We start from the raw sequence: 23101 nt of genomic DNA, 5'->3' as shown, positions 1-23101 counted from the left end.
ATTGCCATTACTATCACACTCCCAGGGCTGCCTTCTGTGACCAAGCAGAGCAAGTGTGGTCCCTTGTCCATATCCTTGAAGGCAGCAATCGTCCTTCCCTCCCCCCATGTCTTCACTTTGGTTGAAACATCCCTGCTTCCTTTAACTGGTCTTTGAGATGAAAGTGGGTCTCAGCTTCTCACCATCCTGCCTCCCCTTTTCTAGATGCCCTCCAGTATCAATAGCCATAGGACAATCACTCCAGATCACAAGGGAAATGTAAATTAAAGCAGCTCTGGGAGAGTGGCCTCTTCAGACTCATGAACGGCAAAGATGATAAGCAGTGGAAATGGTCGATGTTGTATGAGGGGTAGAAGCTGGGTGGACGAGAGAGACTTGTGATGGCGCCGTGGATGGGCCAGCCATTCTGGAGGACACTTTGGAGCAAGTTACCGAACTGTTCAGACCCTGGGACTTTGTCATCCCAGAATATTAGGGAGAGAATGAAAAGCTCCATATGTACAGAGATATTCATAGTGATTCTTCTTATGGAAGCAAAAAGCTGGAAATAAAGTAATTATATACTGGTGTGATTGAATTGTGGCATAGGAAGGCGATGGAATATTAGCATCTGTAAGAAATGACAGATATGGGGAATTCAAAGAAATGTGAAAACGGGTCCAGAGCAGGCGGGAGGACAGCTGGTGACTGCGCCAAGGCGCTTGGGGGCAGCAGAGTACAGGTGAAGTAGAAAGACAGGATCTGCTTTTTTCTAGATGGCGGATGTTAAAAGACAGTTCTTTTCTTCCTCTCTGTTAATGATGGTGCCCCACAAGTGTCACATGCCTTGCTCATCACAGTCTTTTTATAAGATGGTTTTGCTAAACAGATGTCTCTGGTAAAGAAAGATCCGTGGAGACGGGAGGCAGGTTCTTGAGGTGTGATTGAGTGAAAACAAAAATGCATCAATAAAACATTCTTTGAAGTAACTGAGGGGAAAGAGACATGGAAGCGGCAGGGCCTCTCCCTTTCACTCTCTGGGATCTGGTCCTGGGGCCGGTTCTCCAGATCCAGCCGATTGTCCTCTCAGGCACGGCTGCTCTCCCCTGCTTCCCTACAAGTTTGTGGGAGACTTGCTCCAGAACTTGGCTGAAATTTCAGTGTACTTGGGCTGCCAGTTCTCTCACCTTGTTTGATGGCTTATATTCCTGAGGAGGTCCCCCCATTCCCAGAGCTGAGGTGGCCTCGGCTTCCCTCGTGTTAGCAGTTAAACTCACTTGTCTGACCATCTCCTTCTGCGGGATGTTTCAAAGATCACCAGCAATCACATGGGCCCACCACCAGGGGCTGACACTTGATAGATATTTAATCAAAGCTTGTTGACTTCACTTTACCATCTGCTGCTTTATGCACTTGAAGAGGGAGTTCAGCCTGTTCTGTGGCTTGATGCAGCCTGAGAGTCTCCTCACTTATCTGCTGTTTCCTGGCTCTGATAAACATTCTTTGTCTTAAATTTGACAGTTCCAAGAGCATTTGCTTTGAAAAGAGAAAACAAACTGGAATGGAGCAGCTTTTTGGCTCTTGGAGGAGCAGAGTGTGGCCTGCCGTCTGGGGGGGGAAAGGGGGGCGGGTTCTGCGGGCTTCATTCTCCTTCACTTCTGTCATTCTTCACTCATTGCTCAGGTGCTTTTGGGCCTTTTAGTCCTGATACTCAGCTAAAACTAGTCTCTCCAGAGTCACCAAGGACTGATCTCTTACTGGCCTTTTCTCTTCCTTCCCTTCTCGGTGGATTCTGATATTGACCACTTCCCCTTCCTGGACTGTGTGTCTTCCCTGGATTTCCCTGCTCCCCTGGTTCTCCTCCATACTGTCTGGCCAGTCTTTCTCAGGCTCCTTTGCTACTACAGTCCCCATCCTATCCCCGGAAACCTGTGTCCTTTGGCTTTTTTCTGGGCCCTCTCCTGTGGTGACTCATCAGCACCCATGGATTCAGGTCTCACCTCTATCCAGGCAGTGCCCACATTCCCTTATCTGTCTCCTGAGCTATAATTCCACATCAGCAGCCTGTTGGATCTTCCCACCTTGCTACCCCATAGACATCTCAACCTCAGTAAATTCAAGGTGAAGTTGTTACCTTGACACCCCCCCCCAAAAGAAAACCCGTTCCTGTTCCTCATTCCCCTTGCCCTGGAGGAGGGGCCACCTCTCCAGGAACTCACAAGCTGACATCCTCACTTCTTGGCTTTCCCTCACGCCCCCACATCTAGGCATTGTCCAGGTACCTTTGAACATCTCAGCACTGTCCACTTCCCTCTGTTCTCACAACCCCCCAGTGCACCCTCCCACACAGCTCCCCTGTTTATATGATGACCCTACTGAGTCAGCCTGGAGCAAGCACGGCCCAGTCCCTGTTACCTCTGGGCCCCAGTCTGTGCTCTCTGCTTGGCGTGGAAGCCTGCCACCACCTGGACCCACCCATCTTTCTGGACCAGCCTCCCTTCCCTCTCCTTATTCGACACGCTGACCTTGGCGACGTTCATTCCCTATCGAATACTGTTCGGCATCTGGACTTGCCCCCCATCCTTCGAAGTACCTTGTGTTTGTGAAGAGTTGGCACATTTTAGGTCCTCCATGTAGAGCATCAGCTCGTCGAGGCCTGGCTGCCATTGTCTTGGTGCCCTGGGCAGTGCCTGGCACACAGGAGGGCTTTGAGAAATGCTCCTGGAAGTGAGTCTGAGAGGCAACAGTGGAGCTGATTATCCAAAGAAGTTGTGAGGGTTCCCTCCTTCACCCTGTTCTGACACATGCATGCGTGCGCGCGCGCACACACACACACACACACACACACACCCCTCCCCCCCTTCCCCCACTGGTGCAGAATCCCCGGCTCCCTTGTGTGCCTCAGCGGAGGTCTGGCTCCAGAGGAGCCACCCCACCACAGATGCTCAGATCCTGGTGGCTTCCTATCCCTCCCGAATTCCATTTCTGAGCCAGATTGGTGATGCACTGGCCCTACTGGACCTAGAACAAGGGCCTTGCTAGGTCTTTCCTGTTGCTGTTTCCTGGTCAGCTCCCTCGAGTCCCTCCCTTGGGCACCAACTGGTGCTTTGGTTCTGTTCCAGAAGAACATAAGCTCCTCAAGGGCAGGGAGTGAAGTCTGGGTAATTTCCCGGATGCAACCTCTCCTGAAGAAGAGCTAGAGGTCTCAGCTCCCTCTGTTCTTGGCAGATTCCTTACCTGTAATCCTCTGGAAGGACTGTTTGACATTTAAGAGGGAACAGCCCTGCAGTGCTGGACCAGGCCCTGGGCAGAAGTATCTAAATGCCTTGTCTCTACTTCCCTGTGGCGTCGCTCCAGCGTGCTGTCAGGTCCTTCCACTCTCTACCCCCTGAACCAGCTTGTTCCCATTTCTTTCCTTCTCTCTTCCCTTTGAAGAACTCCTCACATTGTCTGGGGCCAGCCAGCCCCTCTGGGGTTTCTGTTATTTCCGGGGCTTCTTTTTCTTCTTCGGTTTCTCATCCTCAGGCTGGAGCCGAGGATTCATTGCCCACCCCCCCCTCCCCAAGGTCGCACAGCCCCAGGAAACTTAGTTATAAGGAGGAGGGTGCCCAAGATCAGTCAGCCCCACCCACTCATCCTTTGGCCCAGCAAGGGGGGTGCTGGCCCAAGGTCAAAGAACAGCATTGTAACTGAATTTGAAAAAGAATACAATTCCTCTGACTTTGGATGCAGTGTTGGTCTCGCTTCAAAATAGAAAAAACTTTCTTCTTTTCAGAGACTCAAACGTTGCTTTAGCTTGTGCTGCCTGGAGGAAGAGGCCCAGAGAGCAGGGCCAGATGGGGCCTGATAGGCAGCAAAGCTGGGCCCAGACTCCCAGTGACCGACGTGGAAGCCCTGTTGGGAGGAGGAGGGGGTCTTGGTGGGCTTCTAGGCCAGACTCCCAAGGAGCACAGCTGCCCCTACGCTGCTCCGCTAGTGATCTGGAGTTGGCCACTTTTTAATGGCCTAGACCTTGTTTTCCCTCTGGAGAGCCCGCGGGATGCTTGCAGGAGTCCTCTAGGCTCTCGCTAGGAACAAGTTCCCTGGGCGGAGCAGCTTCTGCCCAGGCTAGTACAGGGCTGCTCTGCCCCAGAGCCTGTGCTCGGGCACTCAGCAGGGCATCATGTCCTTTTCCTGTCTTCACAGATACAGCTGATGGCGTGTCACAGGAACTCATCTCTGCTGGCCTCGTGGATGGCAGAGACCTAGTCATAGGTAACTTCGTCCTGCTCTGCTCATGTGTGTGCAGGTGCGAGTGTGCATGTGTGTGTGTGTGTGTGCGTGTGTGAGTATGTGTCTGGGAGGAAGTAGACAGCTGGCCTAGAAAGGAGCACAGCCTTCACTGAGTGCTTGGGCAGAGTCGCACACAGATGCTGTTAGGGCTGGCTGTTCATGCTAAGCCATCTGTACTATTAAATGAATACAGCCCTCAAGGCCCAGCCAAATGCTAGCAAAGTCACCGAAAGAAAGGAGTTTGGAAACATCTGGTCCATGGTAGAGGAGACCGGACCTGAAGCCCGGATGCCATCACTTACAATTCTGCAAGTGGGTCAGAGCCAACAGAGAAGTGATCTAGGAAACGGGAGAGAGAGAATGTGGGAGCGGGGGGTGCCTTGGGCGGCCTTGTTCTGCACCAGACGCTCCTTGTCCCCTGCTTGGACCACACTCCAGAGGCCTCCTCCATGTGACCCAGCATGCACTGCTCTGAGAGGGGGTTGGGGAAAGTGATCTTTGGCTGTGTGACTGCATCTGGTGCTGCTTGTGTCCAGCGTGGAGCTGCCTGGCCTAACTTTTCTTTTGTGTGATTACAGTGGCAGCTAACTTGCAGAAAATTGTGGAAGAACCGCAGTCAAATCGCTCTGTCACTTTCAAACTGGTATTCCTGCCTCTTCCTGCCTTCCTCCCTCCTCCTTCCCTCCCTCCTCCCTCTTCCCTCCCATCTCCCTCTTCCCTCCTTCCTCCTCCCTCCTCCCCCTTTCCCTCCTCCCTCCCTCTTCGCTCCCTCTTCCCTCCTTCCTCCTTCTTCTCCCTCCTCCCTCTCTCCCTCCCTCCCTCCCTCCCTCCTTCCCTCTGTGTAAAATTGTCTTACTTTATACGCATAATCCCTATAGTCCTGTAGCCACCCACCCTAGTGGGGCTGCCCTCAAAGGACAGGGCTTCTCCTCCCCAGAGACCCCGTCTCCAAACCTCTCAGGGGGAGGACTTAGTGATTCTGCAAAGCCCAGGTACTTGCCTTGGTCTCCTCAGAACCTTCTGTTGCCCATCAGTTCCTTCCTTGTGCTCTGCCCCCATCTCTCTTGGAAGAGACAGGTACATTCGATTCCCTTCCACTCCCTCAGCAGCCCATGACGTAGCCATGCTTCTCTCCAGTCCCTAGGTTAGTTCCCATTGCTGCTTAGAGTCCAGTGATGGTTGGTGCCCTCTAACATCCAGACTCTTCTCTTCTTGGTCCTCAGGCATCTGGTGTCGAAGGCTCAGATATTCCTGATGATGGCAAACTTATAGGATTTGCACAACTCAGCATCAGCTAAGCCACGGTCGCAGAGGAAGCTTCCCCACAGAGAACCCACTCATCATATTTCTATTGCTCTGTTGGCCTAAAATCCACGACTGCCAAAGAACCCAGGTCTGCCCTTCCCCCGCCCCAGTGGGATCCCCACTGTCTGGCCTCAGCTCACCAAAGTCGCCATGACATGCTCCGTTTGTCAGCTGATGATTGCACAAGCCGCGCTGCTCCCTTTGTCTCAGACACTCGGCCTGGATGCCCACGGCCCATGGGCCTGTCGCTCCATTATTGCCTTACTTGACCAATGCCACAGGGCGCGAGGCACTGTTTCTTCCAGCACCAGGGGGTGCCCCGCTGGTGTGGGCACCACTGGTATCCTTGTCATCGGGCACATCCACACCAGATGTGGGGGCTGAGACTTCTTGTTACCGCACTATAGCCATGAAAGATTGGTCAGCTGGACGCCAGAGGATTTAATTGCGTATTATTTCCTTTGGTCCCAGTGTAACTCCTAGCAACCAATATAAGGACATAATAAGCACAGTTTCTAAAGTCATTGGCCTGAAATATTCCCACTTATTGATCACGTTCTTGAGAATTTTCCTGAGGCTTGTCTGCTGCACCCGCCCAGCATTTGCTTCCTGAGGACCCTTCCTGGAGGGCTGCTTGCCTTGCCCTGGGTCTCCTGCCCAGGGTCAGGTTGGGCAGAGTGGAGAGGACCTCTCACCCAGTGCCCAGAGTCCTTTTCCCCAGCGTGACTACAAGCAAATCATTACTTAAATCATTGGGAAAGTGGTGATTTTTACCACTTAAATTAAAAGAAAGTTCCCCTTGATCCCAGCATCTTTCCTCCCATGAGATTGACCCTCTCACTGGTGAGGGAAAGGGTCTGTGTGGAAGAAGGCTGAGGCTTTCACAGCAATAATGGAGAGTCACGATTGGCTGACCGGTCAGCCCAGCTGGCTCCAACCCCCTCTCCTGCACCCAGACACCTCCAAACTCAGCCTGCTTTGAGCTGTGCCCAGGACAGTGAGGGTTTAGGAGAAGACAGTGTGGATTTGGATCTCTACAGAAATAATATAACTGAGACACTTGTAATACAATATGGGAGGAATCTATGGATTTGGGAGTTTTTTTACAATTTCACAACTGGCCTTCATATCCTGCTATTGGCTGTGGGGAAGTTTTCCCTGCGATCACTGGCCTGGCCTCACCTTTTCCCAACACGGAGAAGGAGGGTGGGCTGCTACCCGCAGGTGACCAGAGACCATCGTGGCGTTTAGATTACTGAGCCTTCTAACTACCAAGTGGAAGCAATCTTTGGCCTCTCGGAAGGTTTCCCAACTCGAATGATTTCTTCCAGCACGTTCCTGTGAGCCTTGGAGTTCCTTTGCTCCCTTTCAGCCTTTGCCAAGTTGGGGGGTGGGGTGGGGGTGGGGAAGGGACAGATCTCGAGAGTTGGAGAGCCCAGGAGAAGCAGTGAAAGGGTGGGACTCACAAGGGGTGGGGTGGGGGGATCTGGATGAGTTTGAGATGTGGGGGAGGGCAGAGGAGGAGGTTCTTTCGTCCAGGCATGTGGTTTGGCTTCCACCAGTCCCATAGTAACCTCCTTCCTTGTAAAGCCAGCTGAGTGATGAGGCTCTCTCTAGTTAGCTTTCTGTTCAGGAGTATGCTTGGGGAAGGCAGGGGGCCAGCTGGCGCCTGCTCCCTATGTCCCCAGGAGCTTCACACTGGTGCAGAAATTCCATGTAGTGAGTTGAGAAGGTAGGAAGTGGGCTATTTTTGTCTTTAAAAAAAATGATTTTTGTCCCACTGGGATCTAGGGTGACAGCTAGCAAGCCCCAGGACAGTATTATTCTTCTTTTTCTTTGGGCATGCACTCATGCCTCTGCTGATTTGTTTGTGTGGCGGTGCTGAGACTCTCTAGGGTGGAAAGTGAACAGTGGGCTGGGCAGAGCCCTCCTTTGTGGGTGCCATCCCCGAGGGAGCTGGCATGAGGGCCTTGGCTTCTGTGAGGCCCCCCAGGCCAAGTGCCAAGGCTAATCACAGAAGGTGGGGTTTGTCTGCCGAGGCTGAGGGCTTGGTGTGAGATTTGTGGTTGTTAATTTCTGAAGCCAACCTCAAGCTGCCTCAGTGTACTCGGTCACCACTCGGGCAACTAGAATAGTGCTGTAGGAGGAAGACACAGAGGCTCCTCTGCACGGGTGTACGGTCAACAACAAAAGATGTAAAATATTTAGCTGTTCCCTCCCCCTTTTTTTTTTTTGACTTTGTATTTTCCTGCACGTTCCCCTCATTTTTAATCAATAAAGAACAAATTGTCTGTGGCTGTGGCCTGAGCTCTTTCTTGTAGCAGAGGCAGGTGGGGAGGGGACCAGGCCACAGGTCTGTGGGTCACTCAGCGGCTCATGGTGGGGAGCAGGCTCTCAGGCTGGGCTGAAGGGTCTAGCCTGTGGTCCCCCCCAGGGACAGCTCGGGAGCAAGATGGGACAACGGTGAGGGAGTGGCTTCTTCTGTCCAGAGTCACTGTCAGGCTTGGGTTAGAGCCACAATTCTCTCTCACTTTGCCCCGAATCAGAGGAACCACGTTCAGATCCTGTCTGCCCTTTGGTACCTGGGTGGCTTTGACCAGGGAACTGCACCGACCTGGGCCTCAATTTTCTCATTTGCAAAGAGTTGGGGCTGGACCCCACCTCTGAGGTTCCTTCTTACTCTCAATCCAGTATCCCCAGTGCCAGTACCCATAGGACAGTCAGGAAAGCTGGAGGGTCATGGGCCTGAGGAAGCAAAGTACTATAAGCTAATACTTTGTACAGAAGTGAGGAGGTTCGAGCGCTGCCCCTTTGGCCTCCCTGGCATCGGCTTCCTTCTCTTGGGGAAGGTGTTGGATGGCTCAGTGGCAGCCAACACGGTGGAGATCCCTTGGCCTTACACTCCTCAACTTTAATGTCCTTCAAGGCCCCTTCCTGCTACCAGTGTGTTTTTAGGATGCATCTCCGAGCCTCCTTCCACGACTGACATCCTGTGTTTCTATTAAATGTGACTTTGGCCCAGGGAGGCCCCTGTGCTCCAGACATGATGAAGGGTTAGAGAACTCTCAGCATCCAGGAACACCAGACATGGGAATTAGAGCTGAGAGCTCTGAAAGACTGAACATGGATTATAAATACTGCAGCTTGTATTGCAGTGAATGAGGCCGTGGATGGGGGCACTTCCTGGTGAGGTGAAGGGCATAGTCTGAAGTGACAGCAGGGGACTCTTGAAGACCTTAGGCAACAATCAGATTGGGAGTCCTTTATCTGCTCGACCAGACTTCCTTCTAGTCTCTCCAAAAGCCACTTGGTGCTTTTAGGGAACAAATCCTCCTGATGGCTTCTTCACTGAGGCACCCCCCAGCATTCATCCCAGCAGGAGGGTATTGTTGCCAGGACTGTGGTCACTGCATTTGGGGCTTGCTTTGTCTTTCTTACCTCCCCTCCTTTCCCGTTTGGGCCTCATTGTGCCCAGGCATCTCTTCCCTCCCCTGCACTAGCTTGACCCCCTTGGCTCTAACCTCTGCCAGCATCCCTGGCCGACCCATTGAGGCCGCCAGTTTTATAAGTGGGTGCTGATAAGGCTTAACCCAGGCCAGATTAAACATTAAAGACAGCCACTGTTGCCAATATGACCAGGCGTTCGTGGGCTGGGCCCCAGAGAGTCTAGTGGAGCAGAGCTGAGCTGACGATGGCAGCTGACTTTTCCCAAGTCCTGAGCCAGATCGGGGGCTTTGGGCCCTTTCAGATCCGGGTCATCATCCTTATGGCCATCCCCAGCTTCTTGTCAGCCTACTACATGTTTGCCCAGGTCTTCATGATTTTGGACGAGACCCACCACTGCATCCCTGCTAGCTGGGTCCAGAACTATGGGCCAAACCTGACTGCTGAGGAGAAGCTGAATCTCAGTGTGCCTAGGACTGAGGATGGCGACTTTGAGTCCTGCCTCGTGTATGCACCACCCCCAGAAGGCTGGAGCCTTGAAGACATCCACTTGTATGGCCTCAATGACACAGAGCCTTGCCAGGAGGGCTGGGAGTACCCGGAAAGGAAGCCACTCTCCCTAGAGAATGAGGTGGGGTCTCTTGCTATCTCCCTCTGTCTCTCTGTCTGCCTCCCTGGGCTTGAGTTCTGGTCCTGCTGTTTACTGACTGTTGCCTTTGGGCAAAGCATCTTCTCTGGGTTTCACTTTTTTCTTCTATAAAATGGGGGGAAGGGAGGGATTGGTCACTTAAGCACTCTAAATTCTGTGATTCTTGGAGCCCATATAGCAGAAGTAGAAAGACTTCCTTCCCCTGGGGTAGTTTGGGTCGGCGGTCTGGCCTAAATCACTGACCCCTGCACCTTGGGCCCTTTGTTAGGGGGAGGGACCTGCTGTGGCTCTGAACACCTAGATCTTGGGTTTGGGCCCAGGCCATCTGGGGGTGCAGCCCCAGGATCTCCTTCCACCTACGAAAGAGCTGTCTTAGCCTGGGCTCTTCCCCAAGTTCCTTGATTAGCCTTAGCTCCAGTGCAGCCTGTCCCTCTCCTTCCAGCCTGGCTTCTCTGTTTCAGCCACCCTTCTGGCCTGCTTTTCCAACCAGCCATCTTCCCTTGCGCTTTACCCCAGGCCGGAGGCAGAAGCCTCCTTTCTCCTGTGACTTTGCGGGGCCACCCTTAGATCCCAGTGAGCGCTTGGCCACGTGCAGGAGCAGAGCCCCGGGATCATGGCTTCAGCGGCCGGAGCCCTGGGCAGAGATGACGCCTCTTCACAAGCACGCCCCAGTCCCTCCCAGGCCCCCGACTCCTCTTTGCTGCTGTGCTTGGTTCCCTTTGCTCATTCCAGCAGTGCAGCCCAGTGAAGGGCTTCTGGGGCTCAGGGAGGCAGAGCAGTCACCGAGGTTCACGGGTCTGGGTAACGTTAGCGTTTTCTGTCTGTCTTGAACCTTCAGTGTGTGTCCTGTGTCTCTGAGGGAGAAGGGGCCACCTTTTCCTCTTTCCTCCAGCACACTGTAGCATGACATTAGGCACACAAGGGTTTACCGTTTGAGTTGTCTTGAATTCTGATGGTCAGGGCCACAAGTCAACCCAATAAGGGAGCCTTAAACTGGTTGCATCCTTGTGGGACTCCAAACAGATAACCCTCAGATCTGAGAGGCAGAGCTCGAAGGACCTGAAGAATAAGTCCCTTACAGAGGAGAGCAGGGCCGTCAAGGTGCTGTGACTTACTGGGAAGATCTGTCATTGACTTGTCATGAATGCTTGACCAGACACCCACCTCCTGTAACCCAGAGGCTTCCCAGGATGGGATGGCTCCCATACCACCATGGGTTCAGCCCTCTGAGTCCCAAATACAGTCTTAGAGGGGCCGGAAATAGCAAGCCCCAAGGATGCCTTCTCTCCCCAGCCCTGAGGAGTCAGCCAGGCATTCAGAAGCTTCTAGAATCAGTTCCCATCTTCTGTCTGGCTGTACCTGCCTTGCCCTCCCAACTCAACCCCATTCATCTTCTCGCCCCTGTGATTCTCCCTTCGCTTGACTGTGGTCTTTCTGCTTGTGTACTGGGGCAACTAGGCGGCTCCAAGGGTCGAGCACTTGTACCTGGAGTCAGGAAGGCCTGAGTTCAAATCTGAACTCAGACACTCAGCAGCAGTGTGACCCTGGGCAAGTCAATTAATCCCTATTTGTCTCACTTTCCTTTACTGGGGAACTGTGGGGATAATAACAGCATTTGCCTACCAAATGAGATAATACTTGTAAAGTATAAGCACTTAGCACAGTCTTTTCCACTCTGATTAGAGGAGAATGTTCATGTGGTAGAGGAGACCTGGCCCAAGGTCCCAGTTGAACCTCATTTTTAGTTCTTAATTCCTGAATACCAAGGAACCATCCTGTACTATTGGAGCTAGAAAGCCCTCCGAGGCCACCTCGGGGTGTGCCAGAGGACCTAGATTCAAATTCCAGCCCTGCCACTGGTCACATGTGTGACCTTGGACCAGTCATTTCATTTCCCTGGGCCTGTTTCTTAATCTGGAAAACGAGGGGGTTAGACTAGACAGTCTCTGAGACCCCTGCCAGCGCTGGAGTGAGGATCCTGGCCTCCAGAGTCAGTTGGGGAGACAAATGATTAGTAGAAGTTCTTTTTTCCCCTGATTTAATACAAATCTGTCTGTCTCCGTACCTCCCCCTCCCCCCCCCCAGCCATGGTCCCAGAAGACCTAGCTTTTCCACTTACTTAAATATGGCCAGAAGCATCCAGGATGCACTTGCAGGAGGAGGGCAGGTGCATCAGGGGCAGCTGCTCTGGAGACCTGGGAATGTAAAGCTTATCTTGCACTTGCCTGACTAAGCCCAGGCAAGGAAGGGGAACCAGGATTCTGCTCAAATAGAGAAAATAAGGCCAGATCCAGACTTAGCTGATGGAGAAGCCAGAGAAGATTGGGGGGAAACTAAGAAGGATTTCTCACATAAATGAGGTTCCATCGAGTCAATAAACATCTTTTAAGTACCTGCTGAGTGATTACACCATCCCAGAACTCTCCTCTCCCTGCTTCACCAAGAGCAAACACAGCAGAAAAGGAGGGGACCCTGGAGGGAGAATGGAGGCACCTGGGCTGGACCGTGGGAAGTGCCGGGAGCATAGTCTGCCAGGCTAGAGACAGGACAGATACATAAAGCTAGGCAATACTGTGCAGAGATAACAGTTGAGCTCACCAGAGCTGATGGAGTGGTATACATATCAAGGCACAGAAAGAAGAAGAATCAAGGACAGACACATGCCTGGGGATGAGCCTTGGGTGACGATCCAGAAAGAATGGTCAGAGAAGCTGGAGAATAAAAGAGTAAATTCCATTTCTGCCACTTAGTGTCTGTGTGGGCAGATCAACCTTCCTGAGTCTGTTTTCTCCTCTGAAATGAGAGGGAGAAATCATCATTGGTGGACTGGGGAGGGTGGGAGCAGGGGCACAAGTCGAGGGCTTGACCTTGACAAGAGTCACCTCTTCATCAGGGACCGGAGTGAGAGAGGAGAGAACAGGGTATGATTTCAGGGGGATTTCTTGGCTCTGGAGTGAGGATCCTGATCTGTCTACAGATCAGAACTGTCAGAGCTCAAGGGAGAATCTGCAGGCAACTCTCTAGCTAGTCCACAAAGCCAGGAAGACTGCTGACCTTTGGGGATTTTTTCACTTCATGACCACCCTTGGTCAGTGTCAGTCAACAAGTATTTAAAGTACCTACTGTGTGCCAGGCACTAGAGACACAAAGAAAGGCAAAAGGTGAAATGATGCATATACACAGGATAAATTGCTGGATACATATATCAGGCAGAGCTAGCAGAGGCCCTGCCCTCAGGGAGCTTGCACTTGGGGAGGGAAATGGCGAAGGAGAGTACCTCAGCACTAACGCCCATTGGGGAGTGCCACTATGGTGACCATAGAGTGTTGGTGACATCTTGTTGGTTGTAAGTGTGACACTTAGGGAGCCCATGTAGATGTGTCTTAAGATGTGGCTAGTTCTAATGAAGGTGCTCTAAATGGCTGCTAGTGTACCCTTGCCCCACCCCCAGTGCCTCTTGAGTACTCCCCTCTCCCTCCTCCTTCACCTCTGCCTCTTGCACTCCCTGGTCTCAGCTCAAACATCACCACCTACATGAGGCTCCCCCCGTTCCCATTATTGGCTTGTTTGTTTTACACACATTTTATATACTTGTGTGTCCCCATTGTCTCCCTCAAGAGAATGCCAGCTCCCAAACATCAGGGACCGTTCATTTTCGTCTCCCCAGCCTCTAGATTGATAACACCTGTTGATTCATTTATCCGGGCTTTGGTGTCCAGGTTGCCATAGCTCATGGGAAAAGCAAGACACACGCAAAGAATAATCAAATGATGCCACTGGGAAGTGATGTATGACCGAAGGCTAGAGTGGGAGATTGACATCAGTGCCCTAGAGAGAGATGGGAGAGTCATGGGAAACAAGACCTGTGGGCTTGATCATCTCCCTCGATGCTCTCCTTTTACAGATGGGGAAACTGAGATCTGGAAAAGAAAAGTATCTTGTGAATAATACATACCCAAATTTTAATTGGATTGACCATGGTCACAGAGCTAGTTGGCCACTGAGCCAGGACCATTGAGCCCAAGTCGTCTGCTTTGCTGTTTCTTTACCACACAGCAGCCTTGGAAGACTTCATGGAGGAGGTGGGACTTGGGCAAAGCCTTCAGGGCCAGAATATGTAGAGGAAAGGAGGGAACAGCATGGGTATCCAGCTTGGTTTTCCTCATTAGCAGTTGCCTCCTGCTCTCTGGGATGTGTTGAGTAAGAGAGATTGAAGATGTTTAACCCTTTCCTCTTCTTCAGCCACGTGAGCATGAGTTCATTTCCCAGACATGCTCTATGTCTTCCCTGTCCCTATATCTTCCTACCCACAGAATCTGAGAGCTGTGAGGGAACCCAGTGACCATGTAGCCCATGAAAGAGATCTTCATTGTAACATGCCCAATAAGTGGGCACCCATTGGTACCCACACAGTCTTGCCAGCTTGTCCCACCAGCTGTCCATCATCTTTAATCTTCAGTCTCTACTGTTTTATCACTTGTTCCCTGTTGCCTCTAATTATGTTCCTCTCAACCTCAGAAACTTTCATATGACCCCACTATCCCCTCAAACTATATTATCCTTTATCTTTTCCTCCCCATTTCTCAGCTAAACTCATCGAAAAAGTTGTTTACATTCATTGCCATCTTTTCCTCATTCAAATTTGCTTCTCAGAAATCTAGAGTCAGAGCTCACTCAATTGAAACTCTTCTCCGAAAAGTTACCAGTCCTCTCTTGATTGACAAGCCTAAAGGTCTTTGCTCAACAATCCTGACTGCAGCATTCAACACTGTTGACCAGCCCATCCTCAATCTGGCTCCTTTCCCAGTTCCTCCAGATTTAGGGTCTGCCTGCCAATCCCTCCCCCCCAGGTTGGGTTGTTCTGTGTGCATTCTGCCGCTGCTGCCACCACCACCACCACCGCCACCGCCATCATTGACACCACCACCACCATCACCATCACCATCACCACCACCACTACCACCACCATAGTGAGCAAACAAGGTATAGCAATTTCTTGGTGTGGTCAAGGGGATTACTGAATAGGGTTTCTAGCTAAGGATTGACTAGGACCAGAGCATCCCATTGATCTTGTTGGTTAATTTCTCCAACCTAGGTTTTCCATGAACTCTCTGTGACTTTGATCCACTTCCAGTGACTTTGTAGCAAAACCATTGGAGCTAGGTGACTTCTTGGCTGCCATGCTCCCTGTCAGTGATGGGGCCCATGTGTACTGATGGGTGAACAGGTGACCACATGGCCTAGAGAGTCTGGCAGGAGACCATAAGAGATCAAAGGAAAGAACCTCATAGTGAGATCCTGGGGAAGAAAAGATTGGCGGCATCCATCAGAAATGGAGAAGAGGCCAGTGAGTGCCCAGAACCAGGAGCTATAAGGAGAAGGAGGGGGAGGTTAATGATCCATCTGAAGTGGGTCAAGTGGTCAAGGGAGCCCAACAGAAAGGATGGGCTTATTCTAAGACCAAAGGAGTGCCTGAAGAGCTCAGCTTAGGCCAGCAGGAGGAGAAATCAGGCAGAGGTTCTTTCAGAGTTCTAGACCCGAGAGTAGGCTGACCTAGAGAGTTAAGCCAGAGGCCATAGATCCCAAGGATATCTAAATGATCCTTCTTTCTTGAGCTGAGCAAAGTTGTGTACCAGAAAAGCTGCTTGGAAATTGAGTTAAAAATGAATTAATGAATAAGATCTATTGAGGGTTGGAAGGAGCTTCAGAGACTGTCTCGTCCGGCACCTTCATTTTGAAGATGGAGAAACCAGGGTCCAAGAAGGTTAAGTGACTTGCCCAAGGTCACACACATAGTAGGCTCCAAAGATAATAGAATGTGAACCCTTCTTCTGATTCTAGCATCTTAAGTCCAGAATAAAAAAATAGTATAATATTAGTGCAAGTCTATCTTGGCTCATGGAGTCGCAGAGCACCTACTGTTTCTGTTTTCAGCATTCTAGGAGTAACCGTGAAATTCTGGGATCGGGAGTGTTTCCTAATCCTATATATGAGCCCCTATCAGTTGGCTCTGAAGTTTCACTTAAACAGTTAACATCTCCACAATATCAATTAACCAATTAACATAAAATAGCATTTACAAAAAGAACCATACTGAGAAGGTATAGAAGGACCAAAGCAGAATGACATCCTCTCCAAATCTATAAACTCACTCACTCCTGCACACGCCCATCCAGTCCCTGGGGAGAGTAGACTCAAAGTGGTTGTTGCTGCAGAACACAGCTATTGGAAGGAGGTAACCCTGGGAGTCCATTTCTCCCTTTATGAATTCACCACCCAGCCCACTTCTGGACAACTTGGCTTCCTTGCTTGGATGGGTCATACAGGTGGGTCTTTCTTGGACCTGGATGCTGTAGCCACCATGTCTGAAACTTCAATTGTCGATGGGCCTCGAATGACTTTGATGGGTGTCCATGTGCCTCTGGCTACCAGAGCACTCTCATTGATAGATACCCATTCACCTAGCACAGAAACAGGAAAAACAGAGGATCTACGAAGTCATGGACAAATGGTGGCCCAGCAGAGGCAGAACTTCCCTGTTCAGTAAGTCACAGCAGTTCAAGCCTCACTGCTGCCAGGGAAAAGAACAAGACAGTACTTGCTTGGGAAGGAAGTAAAGAGCTGGTCCTTTCAGACCGGCTGTAGGCACCCATTCTGGCTTCTCAGCCAGCTTACAAGGCTTTCTGTCACCAGATGGTAAGCCAAGAAGAAAACTACTCGTGTACTGAAGTGGGGAGGGTGGGCAAGAAGGACCCCTCCATTGCACATTCCCAAAGACACACTCACCAGGCTGCCACCCCAGAGACACACTCACCAGGCTGCCAGGTGAGTTAGCCTTGGGTAGGGCATGTTTTACACACTCTGAAATTTGACCCTTATTACCCAGCCCTCCAATGATCTTTTAAAGTGATTTGTAAAGCTTTTTTTTTAAAGATCAATTTTATCAAAAGACAGTCAAGATAAATACTTCGTAATATTTCTCATACCTTCACATTCATGGCCCAAATCATATGTATTCCTTCACATCTTCCACTAAAGAGTATGACCAGCAACCCCCAAGGTGCCACAATGGAGTAGTGATCTTTGTTCCAGCATGCTAAGGAGAGGAATCCAGTGACATCATAGATCTGAAGCTGAGAGGCCCTTTTTTTAAATCCCTTTCTCCTCCCCCTGCCCCAACTTGGAGAGCAGGAAACTGATTCAGAGATCTTGCTTAAGGTCATACAAGTGTCTCCGAGGACAGTGCTCCTTCCCCCAATAGAACAGAAACTTCTTGCAGTGAAGACTTTTTTTTAATCTTTGGATCTCACTACCTAGGACAGTACCTGGAACATTGTTGTGATTGAGAGATTGGCAGGGTGAGGCCACAGGTGCCCCACCCTGGTAGATCCTGAAGGTACTTTCAAGGGACTCTAATCCAGCTTCCTCATAAGTGACAGAGCCCAGAATTGGACCCCGGTCCTCTGCTTCCCCATTCAAGGCAACTGGGTGCCACAGTGGCCCTGGAAGCTGGAATCTAGCTTCAGATACTCACACCTGAGCAGGTCATTGAATCACTGTCTGCCTTAGTTTCCTCCACTTTAAAATGGGGATAATAATAATAGCACCTATTTCCCAGAGTTGTCATGAAGCTCCAATGAGACAGTCTTTGTAAAGTGCTTGGGGTGTATGTAGTAGGTGCTCGATAAATGTTTTTTTCTTTCCTTCTTCTTTCCAGTGGACCACCCCACCCCACCTCTCCTTAGCTTCTGCTCACTTGTCCTCACAAATTCCAAAGGGATCTTTTGCTACTGTTGCAATTGCTTTTTCCTAGCTTAAAAGCTTTGGTCTCCTGGAGCTGTAAAGCCTCACCTTGAGTGTCTCCAGCCTTATCTGGGGACCAGTTTAGCTCATGTCAGGAGCCAGTACCATGGAAAGAGCCCTACACTGGATACTGGGAGATCTATGTCCAAATTCTGCCTTGGCAGCTAGCTTACTACTTACTTTTACTTACTTGGGCAGGTCTCTTATCATTTCTGGGGTTCAGTTCCTTTATCTGGAAAATGAAAAAATTAGGGGTGGACAAGGTGACCTATGGTCTGTGGGCAACTGGATGGTATAGTGGTTAGAGTGCCAGGCCTAACCTGACCTTTCAAGAAGATATGATCATGTGACATTGGGCAAGTCACTTAACCCCAATTGCCCTGCCTTCCTCCCTCCTAAAAGAAAAAAAAAAAGATCTGAGTTCTTGGGGCAGCTAGGTGGCATAGTGAATAGAGCACCAGACCTGGAGTCAAGAGGACCTGAGTTCAAATCCAGCTTCATACACACTTGACACACTTACTAGTTGTGTGATGTAGGGCAAGTTGAAGAGGTTACCCATAAAGAGGGCTAGGGTTGCTCTGGAGACCCCAAAATACCAACACGCTGCGCCCTACAGAGTGAATTCGACTCAAGTCTTCTCTCAGCCAAAGAAAAGTAAAGTTTATTAAAAGTTTGCTTGCAATAGACACAGAGTTAGTCTGTGCTAGGTCATTCTATGGCGCTCTCCCCACTCTATGGCGCTCTCCCCATTCTATGGCGCTCTCCCCATTCTATGGCGCTCTCACTATTCTATGGCGCTCTCACTATTCTATGGACCTCTCCCCATTCTATGGCGCTCTCCCCATTCTATGGCTCTCTCCCCATTCTATGGCACTCTCCCCATTCTATGGCGCTCTCCCCATTCTATGGCACTCTCCCCATTCTATGGTGCTCTCCCCATTCTATGGCGCTCTCAGAAACATGAAGACAAGACAAGGTCTTATATACAGAAGGTTGTGGGAGGAATCTAGGGGCGGTCTAGTGGAGGAGTTTGGGGAGGGTCTTCAGGAGGAGTTAATGAGGTCAATGAGTGATTAAGGGTGGGAAGTCCTGGGGACTACAGATAATGGTGGGCTAGGCCAGTTCAAGGGTGGGAAGTAGAAGAACAATGGAGGACTAGGCTAGAGACCTCTCTGCAGCTTCTGACCCTCTGACTCCCTGCTCCCTTCTGGAAATTCTGTCCTCCCTGGCTTCGTTCACATTGCCCCCTTTGGAGCAGTAGAGTCATGAAAAGACCTGCATTTAAAGTCAAAAGACCTGAATTCCAGTGCTCTCAATCTTACTCCTTGTGTGACCTTGAGTAATCACCTAATTACCGAGTATTCACTAAGTACCCATGTGCCAAGTGAATCTGTTCATTTCCTTGGCCCTCAGTCTCCTCGTCTGTAAAAATGAGGGATTTGGATTAAATGTCTCAGAAACCTTCCCTCGACAATTCTAGGATTCCGTGAGCCTCCTGCATCTCTGATGACTCCTCAGTCTCCTTTTTCTGTGTGCCTTAATGACCCTTAAAGACAGGTATCCCCAGGGGTCTGCATTTGTCCTTCATCTCTTCTTTTCTCTCTCCACCCTCTGTGATTTCATCAGCTCCCTTATATTCAGTTATGTCCATGACTTACACCCAGTGTGATTGATGCCTAAAGCTCTGTACTGTTTTGTGTTGCTCATGTAGGTTATGTGTGTCCGCATGGGTCTGTCTATGTATAGCTTATAGAGAGGCAAGAATGAACATCTCTAGAGTCTCCTCCCCGACCCTTCTCCAAGAGAGACTTTTATTCCTTCCGGGAAGTTGGGGCCAGAAACTGGTCACTCTGTTCTCCTCAGAGAGAGAAGGTACTGAGCTTGAATTATATCTGTCTGCACCCTTAAATATTATTAGTCTAGGGGAAATAATTTTTAGATTCAACCTGCATTCCTGATCACTATCTCTTAATGGGAAAGGAGGTCCCCTAGCTAGATACCCAAGGCTAGATTCCCTTCCCACTAAATACTAGCTCCACAATAAACACACATAGCAAAAAAAAAAAAAAACTCATTTATTCAAGTTGGCAGCAAAACTGAAATCAGAGAAAGTGTGCATGGGAGAATATACCCCCAGACAATACTGAGTGAATGTACTCCCCCATTGGGAATGAAGTCACAGCTCAACCAAGGAAGGGAGTCCTAGATCTCACCAAAGAGAAAACTCCACCACCACCCAGCCTCTAGTGTAGGAAGCTGGGAATAGGGGCATGGTCCAGCAGCCAGTTCCTCTCATTTCAGCCTCTCCCCAGAGTCCCCTTCAGGGACCTGAAGATAGTCTGTGACCATATGTCTTCTCCCTTGAAGCTGGAAGCAGGAAAGCCAGGATCCTTAGTCTCTTCAACTCTCACCAACTCTGCCCCTCAGAAAGGCTGGGAGCATTTAATTATCAATCTTCCCCAGTAAGGAGAGTCTTCGGGCCTAGGGTTACAGATAGATCTAGTTCATATCTCCCTCCTGGACACCAATCCTGTATTGGGAGCTGCCTGCTGGGCTTCTCCACCTAGATGTCCTATTATATTAGCTTCTCAAGCTCAGTTTTTTTTTTTAAACATAACTCATTACTCCCCAAAAACCACCCTTGTCTTTGTGAAGACTTCCTGTTTCTGTTGAGGGCACCACCATTCTATCAGTTCCTTGATCCTGTACTCTGGAAATCATAGCTAACTCCTTTCCCTCTCCCAATATATCCAGTCACTTGTCCATCAATCAATTAATTAGTCTGCATATTAAATCCTGTTGATTATATCTCCACAAACACTCCTGTGTCTTGCCTCTTCTCTCTACTGTCTAAGTGATTCAGGCTGTCATCAGCTTTTGTCTGGACTGATAAATGAGGACCTTCCGATAGGTCTCTCAACTTGGTCTGTCCCTTCTCCAATCCATTTTCTACCAAAATAATTTCCTAAACACACTGTTCTGACAGGTGTTGCCCCCACTCTCCTGCCCCCAAACCTTCCAAGTCGGGGAGGGAGTTTCTCTAGAATTCTCTATAATCTAGTTGGTTCCCACTTTGGACCTTCCATTTCATCACTTCCTTACCTTTGCTCACATAGCCCCATTTCTAGAATGTATTTCCTCATCCATTCTACATCTCTAAATCATCCTGCTTCAATACCCAAGAGGCATCTCTGTCATGAAGCCTTTTTGCATTTCCCGGGTTATTAATGATTTCTCTCTTCTCAAATTACTGCATATTTACTTACCTGGTGCATATGCTGTATCTCTCTCCATAGTAGACTGTACGCTCCTTGTAGACAAGGATTATTCCATTTTTGTCTGGGCCTGGCAAGTAGTAAGTGCTGTAGAATTGAATAGAATTGAACGATGAAACGTTATCCAAAGGTCAAATGGTAGTGAGTTCCCCTATTGCTGGACAGCTCCAAAAAAAAAAAAACCTGGGAATCCAAAAAAGGCTAGATGATCACTGTTTGGAGTGCTAGATAAGGATTCCCTGCCAGGATGAGTGTTGAAGCAAATGACTTTTGAGCTCTAATATTCTTCAGAGAGAAAGAGGGGAGAAGCCGGGGCTGGAGGGGCCTAGGAATAAGAGCCATGCAGAAAAACTTCGGGTTGTAAGCAGAAAGGGTGCTGGAAATGACTTTGAATTCTCCTCTGCCGCTTGCTATCCATATGACTCACCTAAGCTCAACAGAACTCAGCTCCTTCATCTGTAACATCAAGGGGTGGGACCAGATGATCCAGGTCCATTCTAGCTCTAAGGCAGCTTGCAGTGGATAGAGCACTGGGTCTGGAGTCAGGCAGAGCTGAGTTTGAATCTAGCTACAGACACTTACTATCTGTGTGACCCTGGGCAAGTCCCTTCACTTCTGTGCCTCAGTTTCCTGTGTTGTAAAATGAAGATAATAGTAGCACCTGCCTCTCAAGGTTGTGAAGATCAGCTGAAATAATGTTTGTTAAATACTTAGTGCAGTGCCTGGAACACAGTAGATATTTGACAAATGCTTGTTTCTCTTCTAAATCTATGAATTGTTGCAAAATAAATTCCACTGAGCCAAGAAAACTATAGAAACAATGACTAAAATGATGTAAATGGAAAGAATGATAAAACAAACCAGAACTGAATGTCACGATTATAATCTCCAAGCTTGATGTACAAGAGATGAGAACATTCACCCTCTGCCTTTTTTAGAGTGGGGGCACTGCGAACACTGTCAGACTCTGCTGTTATGTAGGTTAATTTTGCCAAACACACACACACACGAGCACACACACGCACACACACTTTCTCTTCTATCCTTTAGTACAAGGGAAATCGTCACTGAACAGGGGAATGGGAAGATCTTTCAACACAAGATACAAAGACAGAAGAGCCAACTGATTTTAACAAGGTGGCTCACCAAGCTGCAGCTCCAGGAGCTCCCTTCCCCTCCCCATTCATTCACTTCCCACCCTTCACAAATGGCCTCCACCCCAGGAGTGACTATGAGGCTGAGGGAAAGGCAGCACAAAGGGAGAGATCAGCCACCTCTGCAGGCTACTTACCTCACCTGCCTACCCCACGGGCTGGCAGGTACCTACAGAAATCTTTTTTTCTTCCTTCAGTTTAACCTGGTCTGTGACCGGAAGAACGAAAAGGAGACCTCCCAGTCTGTGTACATGGCTGGCCTTCTCTTCGGGGCAATGATCTTTGGCCCTCTGTGCGACAGGTAAGAAGTACCAGGCCTCTCACCTGCAGGGAAGCTGCCTGCTGCCTTCCTTGGCCGTTGCCTCCCCTGGGAAAGCCCGAGATCAGCACCCCTCCCTTGGGCTGGGGGCCGATCTCCTGCCTCAGGCCAGAGGCTCCCCAAGGCTCCCAGCTGCAGCTGCCCTGCCTTCCTTGTCCCCCCAGAATCGGCCGCAGGCCCACCATACTCATCTTACTGCTGTTCCATGCTGTGTTTGGCATCGGGACGGCCTTTGTCCCTGACTTCTACTTCTACATGGCTTTCCGGTTTGCCGTGGCCTTAGCGGTGTCCGGCTACACCTTCAGCAGCGTCACCTTGAGTGAGTGTCCTAGGCAGATCCCAGCCCGGCTGAGAGATCAGCCTGACATCATTCGCCTTTTACTTGGCAATGCAGGTGGGGAAGCATGCCCCTCTCCAGGAAGCCCTCCAGGCTGCAGCTGTCTTTCTGTCATACCCTAAACATCCTTGATTTCCCTGACACATTCAAGGATCAGAACTGGGGCTCAGGAAGCCCTTGTTCTTGTCCCAACTCTGCTCTGGCTGTGGGGCCCTGGGAGAATCACAGCAGTCCTGAAGCTTCAGTGTGCTTCTCTGTAAAATGAGGAAAATAGTACCTAGTCTGCCTTCCTCCCAAGACTGTTCTGAGAACCATTTAGCAGCAGGCAATCAGTAGTCATGGATTACTGTGTATCAGGCACAGTGGGCCAGGGATACATGGAAAGGCAAGAACAGTCCCTGCCCTCAAGAAGCATGCATTCCATTAGTGTAGACGACAAGCAAATAATTGTGATGGACATGTAAGATGGATGATGGATGGATGGGTGGGTGGATGGATGGATGGGTGGGTGGGTGGATGGATTGGTGGGTGGATGGATGGGTGGGTGGATGGATGGATGGGTGG

The 23101-nt window shown here is 50.0% G+C and overlaps 2 protein-coding genes across 3 annotated transcripts in view; both read left to right on the top strand.

The window, feature by feature from the left end:
• The window catches only part of OXSR1 (oxidative stress responsive kinase 1), a 115440-nt gene extending 107589 nt beyond the window's left edge, over positions 1-7851 (top strand). For both annotated transcript variants that reach the window (XM_069084337.1, XM_069084338.1), the window contains exons 16-18: positions 4165-4233; positions 4830-4894; positions 5475-7851. In XM_069084337.1, the coding sequence (XP_068940438.1) occupies positions 4165-4233; positions 4830-4894; positions 5475-5549 (209 nt within the window). In that variant the 3' untranslated portion in view covers positions 5550-7851. The remainder of the gene's footprint in view (positions 1-4164; positions 4234-4829; positions 4895-5474) is intronic.
• A 1396-nt stretch (positions 7852-9247) lies between these two features.
• LOC138158507 (solute carrier family 22 member 13-like) overlaps positions 9248-23101 on the top strand; it is a 72590-nt gene continuing 58736 nt past the window's right edge. Inside the window, exons 1-3 of the mRNA XM_069084574.1 lie at positions 9248-9631; positions 22079-22182; positions 22365-22519. Coding sequence (XP_068940675.1) covers positions 9248-9631; positions 22079-22182; positions 22365-22519 — 643 coding nt within the window. The remainder of the gene's footprint in view (positions 9632-22078; positions 22183-22364; positions 22520-23101) is intronic.

Source organism: Petaurus breviceps, unplaced genomic scaffold, assembly GCF_028583685.1.
Source record: "Petaurus breviceps papuanus isolate PSGF00001 unplaced genomic scaffold, PetGlider_PUasm1.0 174, whole genome shotgun sequence".
Lineage (NCBI taxonomy): Eukaryota > Metazoa > Chordata > Mammalia > Diprotodontia > Petauridae > Petaurus > Petaurus breviceps.
This window is presented reverse-complemented; position numbering and strand designations above follow the sequence as displayed.